A 10,045-nucleotide genomic window follows, 5' to 3' on the forward strand; every position below is an offset into this window, starting at 1 on the left:
TGAATATACAAATTTAAAGGGCAGCCGCATCGACCGCTTTGGGTGAGTGCATCTGCATGTGAATCAAAGACATAACGAGGAATTAATCTATCGAACCAAACTGACATATTTGTCTTTCGACCGGCTGTGTTTGTGTGTCAGGTTACCAAACATTGGGCAGAGCTGCTACATGAACTCCAGCCTGCAGAGTCTCCTGATCCTAGAGGACTTCATGAGGGACATCAGCCGCATGGAGGACGTCTGGAGATCAGTCCCTGAGGCTCAACTCATGAGGTACGGCAGCCCAAACCGCAGACTGTTATTCTCACTCGGATAGGGGCCTTTAGCGTTTATTATTGATACAAAAATTGTTCTTTAGCGCCATATTTAGACCTGCTTGGTCGGGACAAGAGCAGGACATGAACCCCGGTCTCCTGGGTCAAAGTCCTGTTGTTTGATCATCTGACCCCCCTCAAAAAAACCGCCTTACGTACGACTAAAGATTCTCTGATTGCAGTTTCTTAAATATGAATATGTTCTAGTTTCTTCTCTCCTCTGTGAAATAAACTGAATATCTTTGAGTTGTGGACAAAACGAGACATTTGAGGACGTCGTTTTGGGCTTTTTTGGGAAACACTGATCTACATTTTTCACCTTTTTCTGACATTTTTGAAAGCGAACTAACAGTTTATTGGGAAAATAATCAATAGATGAATCAACTCTGAAAGTAATTGTTGGTTGCAGCCCTAGACAAAGATGTTTTGGCCTTACTTATACAGTCTATGCATCAACCCCTGGCCCAAACACACACACACACACAAACACACACCTCTGCTCATGTCAATCCTCAAGTTTCTCCACTAATGAGCAGATCTAACAGCAGAAACATGTCTGTTTTTTTTCTCCTATTCTCTGTAGAGGGTTGATGGCGATCAGGGACGCTCACACCTCTACAAACACACAAACTAAAGTCTACATCCTGCATTCATTTCGGGAGGCGGTTCCACTCCAGTTCAGGAACCTCCAGCAACACGTGAGCTCTCTCCTGTCATGTTTTGGGGTTTTACCCAGTGGTGAAAGAAGAAGGCAGATCCTTTACTTAGAGTGGCTACATGTAACGTTTATATGTTTCTGGAACAGTGTAATGTTCCATCTGATGGTCTTAAATGACCTTTAACAGCAAATAGTAAAAATAACGCCAATTTTCTACAGTTTTTATTAATGCCTCTGCCCGGGGCCAAGTCACAAAATGATTTATGACTGAGTCGGCAGAATAATGTCGGGCTGTAGACGGGTTCAGACTTTTAAAAAACTGTCAATCAAAATGTAATTGTCGAGCTCGGGCCGAATTCCTTCCTTTTAAGGCCTGACTATAGCTCTAGTCTCAATAATGCTAACTCTGAGACCTTTACAGGTGTGTCTGATGTCTTGTATAAATGTCTCTGTCCTTATGTGCTAAAACTGTGTTGTTGTTTTAGTTGTCCATCTGTCTAGTCCATATCGATGTCCTGTACAAATGTCTGTCCCGACGTGCTGTAACCAGGTTCAGTGTGTTTCTGCAGAACAGGAACCAGCTAAAAAACCCGTTGTTAACCTGAATCAGGCCCATTTATATTGTAATGTAATGTTACTTTTATATGAATGAATAAATGTAAAACACTACCACTTTCATCCAAAGGGGCCTCTGAAATCAACACAAACTGAAAGTTACACACAGCCACTTTAAGTAAAAGTAATAATACCACACTGTTAAAATACTTAAGTTCCAACTCGTGACATCCTTGCTGTGTGTATGATCTCCAGGACGCTCATGAGTTCCTGACGTCGCTGCTGGAGCAGATGAGGAGTCTGGCCCCTCGGCTGCAGAGGGCCGCAGCGTGCATGGGCCGGCGTTACACCTGCCCCGTCGAGGACCACATGGTGTTCAAGATGGAGAACACCAGGACCTGCAACAGGTGAGAGTCAACCACATCTTCAACTTGGTTTGGCCCAGACATAGAGCTGATACATGAGCAAATTAATTAACGTGTGCAGGTGTCAGCTGTTTGTGCCTTTTTGAAATATTTGATGGATGGTAGTTTTCTGATGTGATAAGGAATGTCATTCCAAATCTTGGTATAAGTATAAAAAAAGATTTAGTTTATTTAAATTCCCCCGTGTTTTAATCCTGTTCTGTGGGCCGCATGTTTGCATGAAAGGTGAAAACTGAAGTTGAGTTCTGTATTTTAATGTGCGTTGTCCCTTTAATGTGCAGCTGTGGGGCCATGTCAACAAAACAGGAGGAGTTCACTAACCTGTCTCTGGACCTGGTTTTTGGAGTCTCTGTGGAAGACTTGCTCCAGGAGTACCTCAAGGTAGGATCCACTTGGCCTCGCAGGTCTTTACATTCATTTTGAATGGGGGGTAGTGTGGGGGGTTGTCGCATGGGGGACACTCCAAAAACCGCAGGGGGCCTGCAGCATAAAGTTAAGACCAAGTCAAGACGTCACGCTGCCGTGGCCCGGCATGCAACCGGAGATCAGAGTCATCGGTGTGTTTTGAGCTGTGGTTTGAGGCGGTGTGAGAGTCTCGTACAGGAAACAGAAACCATCACTGCCTCTATTGCTGCCACGAGAAGGTTTTAAACCACTATGAGGGTTAAAAAAAAACACAACACACAGGCCCTGAACTGCCCAGGAGTTTGTGTAACAGCTGACTGTAGATTGAACGAGCTCTCCTCTCGCACGGTGTGTGCTCTTCAGGTGTAGCCCGTTAAAAGATACTGTACAGTGTTTCCTTTAGGGTTTTTTTTAGCAGCAGGAACAGGTCAATCAAAACCACAACCCCCCCCCACCACCACCACCACCTCTACCTGACACCTTTATTCACACAATGAGGCATATTTCCAGTTGTAACTGAACTGTATTTTTTGAGGAACTATCGGGCTCTTAACATCTGCAACAGGTCTACAAAATGCATTTCAGAAGAAATTCTTCATAGGGGAACCAAAACCCAGATGAGGACATCTATAGACTATTTCCAATTTATATGATATCACATAGACTCACTTAGCGTTGTGATGTTTCCAGATGTTTGACATCAAGACAATGAGCTGACAGAACCGACCAGTTCAACTCCATCAACACAACAGTGTGTGGAGTTAAACTGGGGTTCCCCTTGTTGTTAAATTGCAATGTGAGCAGCAGCCAACGGGGGGATTGGGGGGGGGGGTGCATTATGTCGGCAGGATCAGTTAAAAGGCAACCGCGTCTACATTGTGCGTCTGCCCTATTTCTGATACCGTGGCGGCAGATATTTGGCCACGGCGGGCCGCCACTACATAATCCGCACATCTGCCGAGAACGCAGCATTGCTATAAATGTAGCCAAACAGTCACACACACACAGACGCACACACACACACACACACACACAGACGCACACACGGCCACTCATTGCTTGTGTTATATCTTTGCTGTTCCGCAGGAAAAAGAGCTAGAGTTCAGCTGTGAGTGCGGAGGACGGACGTCGAGTTACAGGTCGTCATTCAGCACCCTGCCACAGTGAGTGACACCACATCCAGCACAGAAACAATGAATCTGGTCTGGGGGGTACCCAAAGCGGGGTCCGCTGACCCTCAGGGGTCCTTAAGATTCACAATAATCTGGGTTGACCTCTGAATCGCCCATCTCTCTCTCTCTCTCTCTCTCTCTCTCTCTCTCTCCTTTCCTTTCTATCCACTGTCACTATTGAATAAAGGGTAAAGCCCCCAAAAAATAATCTTTAAAAAAAGAAATATTCATAGTAATCGCACAAAACATACACATGAACTCATTCCTCCTTTTCTCATTGTTTCCTTCAGAGTGCTCATCATGCAGCTGAAGCGGTTTCGCTTCTCTCCGTCCCTCGAGCTCGAGAAGGCCGATGAGCCCGTCACGCTGCTCAGGGACCTGGTCTTGACCTCCGCACAGGTAAGGAAACGCACAACTCAACCCGTGTGCCTCACCTGAACCCTCTGAGGTCCAAGGGCATCTTCAGAATTCTTCTTGAATTCTCCTTTGTACGGTTTTAATCTGTGTTTCATATCAACATGTTCTGAACAAACTCAGCTTTTTGTATAGCGACGCACAAAATAGTTCCAGGGCTTTGTGTAAAGAAATCATTAGTTTTCAAACCTCAGGTGACAATGTGGTGTCTGAGCCATGCTGGATGATGTGTTGACAGGAATCCGCTTGACACTGTTTCTTGATACCTACACTTAATTGTTTTGGTGCTTGAAATGAGTTCACAAAAGTCTTGGCTTCACAAAGGTAGCGCAGCAGAAAACAAAAGAAAACAAAAGAAGCACGAAAAAGAAAGATTGATAAGGATAGATAGCTGTTGGCTTCAAACAGGGTTTCCGCGGGGTCTTAAAAGTCTTAAAAAGTCTAACATACAGAAGTACGCAGATGACACAGCCATCGTTGGGTGTATCAGGGGGGACAGGGAGGAGGAGTATCGGAGTCTGGTGGGGGACTTTGCTCTCTGGTGTCGCACTAACTGCCTACAGCTCAACACCTCTAAAACAAAGGAGCTGGTCGTTGATTTTGGGAGGTCCAGACCAAAACCGCAACCAGTCCTGTTGGAGGGAGTTGAGGTGGAGGCAGTCCAATCATACAAATACCTCGGGCTGTGGCTGGACAACAAACTGGACTGGACAACAAACAGCAGCCACCTGTACAGGAAGACACAGAGCCGGCTGTACTTCCTGAGGAGGCTGCGCTCCTTTAACATCTGCAGCAAACTGCTGTGGATGTTCTACCAGTCTGTGGTCACCAGTGTCCTCTTCTACACTGTGGTGTGCTGGGGGGGCAGCATATCAAAGAAGGACACCCACAGGCTGGACAAACTGATCAGGCGGGCCGGCTCTGTGGTCGGCATGAAGCTGGACTCACTGGTGACGGTGGCAGAGAGGAGGACATTGGACAAACTGCTGGCTATTACTGAAAATTCCAGCCACCCCCTGCACACCGTCATCAGCACCCAGAGGAGCCGGTTCAGTGGAAGGCTGCTCCTTCCCAAGTGCCGGACCAACAGACTCAAGGACTCCTTTGTCCCTCATGCCATCAGACTCTACAACTCCTCACTAGGGGGGAGGAGGAAATAGGGCAGAGAGGACAATACATACATACATACATACATACACACATACACACATACATACACACATACATACATATATACATACATATATACATACATATATACATACATACATACATACATACATACATACATACATACATACATATATACATACATATATACATACATGCATACACAGTAAACATACATACATACATACATACATACATATACACAGTACACATACATACATACATACATACACGCACACCTAGTCACTTTATCACTTTATCACTTCAATACTGGACTCAACACTGACACTTTAATAATAATTTATGGTCTTTTGTTTGTTTTATTTGACAAATGTTCTTATTGTTGTTATTATCATTATTGTTATTTTGTTGTCTTTATACTGTCTTTTCTTTTCTTTTTTTAATCTATTTTTTAATTTGTTCTTTCTTGCTAAAACTGGTGCTGGAATTTTCAATTTCCTTGCGGGAGTCATCCCAAAAGGATCAATAAAGAGAAGTCTAAGTCTAAGTCTAAGTCTAAGTCTAACATTTCAAAATGTAATGCCTTAAAAAGTATTAAGTTCTGGGTCTATTATACATTTTAAAAGGTTTTTAATTTTCATGTAACTCTACCTGCTCGTCTTTTTTAGCATCCACGCTGTTTTTGCGCTGGTCCAAATATAATTTGCTGTATTACGACTACAAATGAAACTAAACGTGCAACTTAAATTGCAGCCAATCAGCTTTTTTGTTATTGGCGCAAGTCTCTTTTGAATTGCACCACAAATTTAGCAATTTTGCTACTTTGCTTGAAGAAAACTGAAATCAGGGCTCAGTAGATGTTGGGTTAAAGGTCTTAAAAGGTCCTAAATTGGATGTGATGAAACCTGCAGAAACTCTGTTAAAATAAGGATTTGTTATTGAGATACACATGATTTCTAAAACTTCCCCAAACACGTGTTTTGAACATGCAGAAGGTTTTGAACAAGAGAAGAGAATCACAATTTCCTTTACATAAATAAAGATATTTGCACCATAACTTGATGCTGATAGATGTTGCTTTAAAAATTAACCAGAAGGCAGGAAATTAAGTTTTTGACGCTGAGAATTTTATGAGGGACGACCCCCAAGATACTGAAACACAACACCCACCCTTGTGTGTGAAGCTAAACTCTTCTAAACTGTTCCTTCTCAGGGCGGCAGCTGCTACAGTCTGATCAGCACCATCAGCCATATTGGCGGCACAGAAAGAGGTAAGAGACTCACACACTGGAGACTGACTGGGACCGTCTGTTAGAGATGTTAAAGAGAAAGATCCTTTTTGTCTAATCAGAAACAGACCCAAAATTGCCTTTGCCAATCTTCATTTAAATATACGATCATTTTATCACTGTGAAACATACTTCAAGTGAACAGAACCAAAATTAAACTGTCAAAAGGCATCTCGGTTTGTTTTTCCACTGTTCCAACAATCACCACTCTGGTTTGGTTGAAATACATGTGGAGATATGCTACTCTATACACACTAAAAGTAGTGATTATTTACATGGAGTCTGGTGGAGATATGCTACTCTATACACGCTAAAAGTAGTGATTATTTACATGGAGTCTGGTGGAGATATGCTGGCTCTATACACGCTAAAAGTAGTGATTATTTACATGGAGTCTGGTGGAGATATGCTGGCTCTATACACGCTAAAAGTAGTGATTATTTACATGGAGTCTGGTGGAGATATGCTGCTCTATACACGCTAAAAGTAGTGATTATTTACATGGAGTCTGGTGGAGATATGCTGATCATACACGCTAAAAGTAGTGATTATTTACATGGAGTCTGGTGGAGATATGCTGCTCTATACACGCTAAAAGTAGTGATTATTTACATGGAGTCTGGTGGAGATATGCTGATCATACACGCTAAAAGTAGTGATTATTTACATGGAGTCTGGTGGAGATATGCTGCTCTATACACGCTAAAAGTAGTGATTATTTACATGGAGTCTGGTGGAGACATGCTGCTCTATAAATGCTAAAAGTAGTGATTATTTACATGGAGTCTGGTGGAGATATGCTGCTCTATACACGCTAAAAGTAGTGATTATTTACATGGAGTCTGGTGGAGATATGCTGCTCTATAAATGCTAAAAGTAGTGATTATTTACATGGAGTCTGGTGGAGATATGCTGCTCTATACACACTAAAAGTAGTGATTATTTACATGGAGTATGGTGGAGATATGCTGCTCTATACACGCTAAAAGTAGTGATTATTTACATGGAGTCTGGTGGAGATATGCTGCTCTATACACGCTAAAAGTAGTGATTATTTACATGGAGTCTGGTGGAGATATGCTGCTCTATTAACGCTAAAAGTAGTGATTATTTACATGGAGTCTGGTGGAGATGGTACTTGTAGCTGCTTAAAGTAAAAGTTCATCAAAGTAATAGTACTTTTACTTTAGTAGATAGATAGATAGATAGATAGATAGATAGATAGATAGATAGATAGATAGATAGATAGATAGATTTGATCCCAAAAAATGGGAAATTACAGTGTTACAGCAGCACACAAAATACACATAAATACAATATACATGAAATAATAATAATAATAATAATAATAATAATAATATAAGAAATATAAGAATGAAATATAAGGCTATAAGAACAAATATTTAAATATAAACAAGATGTGAAAAACTAAATGTGCAACTGTTTAAGTATGTTAAAATGTAATGAACCAATCGTGCCGGTTGCCCTTATTGCAATATTGGGGTAGAATATGTTGGTACACTCTTTCCACCTCTGCTTAATATGTTAACAAGAACCTGTCTCCCGTTAGGACACTACATCTGTGACGGGGTTCACCCCGACGACAGTCCAGACGATCCCAGAGACCGCTGGCTCAGCTTCAACGACTCGGTGGTCTTCAGGACCAGCGGGTCTGCGGTCTGTCGGCACCAGAAGCAGGACGCCTACATCCTGTTCTACAAGAGACAGGTACGGAGCCAACACCACCCCTCAACTCAGGCTACATGTACAACATTTGGGTTTTTAAGTGGAGTTTTGAGCCAAAAGCGATCTCTGTGTGTTTTTAGCTGCAGTAGAGGAACAAATATGATAATCAATAACCAATCGAAACTGATCAAACCAAAATATCTCCTCATCATTCTGATATATTGGGCATCAACAGGAGGCAGCGTGTAGACTCCGCCTGTTGCTGTTAGTTGTCATGGTAACGTCGGTAGCTTAGTCTCAGAGAACGAAATGTTGTGACCCAATGAGGGGTGGAGATGGGGTCAGGGGGGGTGAGAGAGGGAAACGCCAGAGCAGGGGGAATGAGAGGGGGAAACACCAGAGCAGGGGGAATGAGAGGGGGAAATGCCAGAGCAGGGGGAATGAGAGGGGAAACGCCAGAGCAGGGGGAATGAGAGGGGGAAACGCCAGAGCAGGGGGAATGAGAGGGGAAACACCAGAGCAGGGGGGAATGAGAGGGAAAAACGTAAATAATGTAAATGTAGCCTCAAGTTTAGAAAAGATTGAATGCTGGCAAAGATTTTAGTAACTTTCAAGGATTTCCAAAGCAAGAGAGATTTTTGAACCGGTTTGTACGTCATTGTATGAAAATGCCTGCACACCAATTCCTAGAAATCCACGAAAAGTATTGTTTAGGAACCGGTATTAAGTCACGGTAATAGCACTGAAACAGTTTGAACGATACCCAGCACTGTGTATGAGTACAGCCTGAACAGTGTTAATGGTTAATAGGATCATTGTCTTCAGGTGTAGGACAACGGGGGGGAGCAGTGCCCTAAAACGCTCCAGGAGCCACATGAAGAGAGCCATGATCATTCCTATCACGATGGAGCCCATGGAGCCGCAGCTTTATATCCCCCTACCCTGAGGAGGATGGACCCCCACGTCCCCCAGAGGGCCTGGTTTCCTCCCAAGGATCCTCCCTCTCAGAGGGAGTTGTGCCTTTGCAGATGTCGCCCCACACTTGCTGACAGCAGGGCGGACCCCCACCAGGGTGGGAACTCCCGGACAGAGATGTTAAAGTCATACTGTAAATATGTTGTCCTGTAAGGGAGACCTTACAAAGAAAGGTACAGAAAATAAATAGCCTACCTTTTAATTTGTTGGTTTTTGTTGTTTGCTTTAATAGGAAGCTCCACAAGTGTTTGGATAGATACTCATTTTCTATCCTATCCTATCTCCACAGCGCTGTGTCAGGGGAAAAAACGCTCTGTATTCCTTTAAGTAAAGTCATCTTTAAGTGTCAAGTGATCCACTTCCCTGCGCATGACCTTTGGGCTGTGGCACCATAGGGCTGTGGGACCATTGGGCTGTGGGATGTAATGGGAAAATTACATGTAACCAATGATTTTCATATTAATTATTCATAATAATATCTTCAATGCCTCTCAGAGTATTTGGTTCCTGTATCTGTCCTCAGTGTGATCTCTTTGTAGGAGACAACTGGATATGTTATGACTTTGCATTTCCCACCAAGGATAGATGACGTGGAGCCTGACAGAAACAGTTGCCTAGAACGGTGTTTATCATAGCAGGTCCCAGGTCGAGACCAGAGCCTATCCAAGAGACAAGATGTCCTTTTTTAGCTAAGATAGAATGACCGGTCAAGACACTTGGACACACGAGGGACAGATTCAGAAATACGTAAGAGCTCACACTGTCTGCCTGAGGTCCACTGATTGTTATGTTTGAGATTAAACTGGTTTCAAACAAGGGTTGGTTTTCCTCTGGGGGCACTGCATATAAAGAAGTGGATTCATTATTGTATTTACCAGAATGTGTGGTGTCACTTGTTACTCTGTTTCATTGTGAACTGCCATTCTCGTCATTTTGTTTGATTGTTCTCTCGAGAAAATAATTAAACTCTTTCACCGAATATCCAAACTTTTAATCCAGTCTCTAGCCTGTCTTTATTTTG

The 10,045-nt window shown here is 42.9% G+C and overlaps 1 protein-coding gene across 1 annotated transcript; it reads left to right on the forward strand.

The window, feature by feature from the left end:
* The first annotated feature begins 2,239 nt into the window (after nucleotides 1-2,239).
* On the forward strand, nucleotides 2,240-9,202 carry LOC116698889 (probable ubiquitin carboxyl-terminal hydrolase 4). Its single transcript, XM_032531114.1, has 6 exons — nucleotides 2,240-2,333; nucleotides 3,444-3,520; nucleotides 3,820-3,928; nucleotides 6,288-6,345; nucleotides 7,934-8,091; nucleotides 8,875-9,202. The coding sequence occupies exons 1-6, from the start codon at nucleotides 2,244-2,246 to the stop codon at nucleotides 8,878-8,880; spliced, it is 498 nt and encodes a 165-aa protein (XP_032387005.1). The 5' UTR covers nucleotides 2,240-2,243; the 3' UTR covers nucleotides 8,881-9,202.
* Nucleotides 9,203-10,045: the final 843 nt, after the last annotated feature.

The sequence above is a fragment of the Etheostoma spectabile genome, chromosome 12, assembly GCF_008692095.1.
Source record: "Etheostoma spectabile isolate EspeVRDwgs_2016 chromosome 12, UIUC_Espe_1.0, whole genome shotgun sequence".
Lineage (NCBI taxonomy): Eukaryota > Metazoa > Chordata > Actinopteri > Perciformes > Percidae > Etheostoma > Etheostoma spectabile.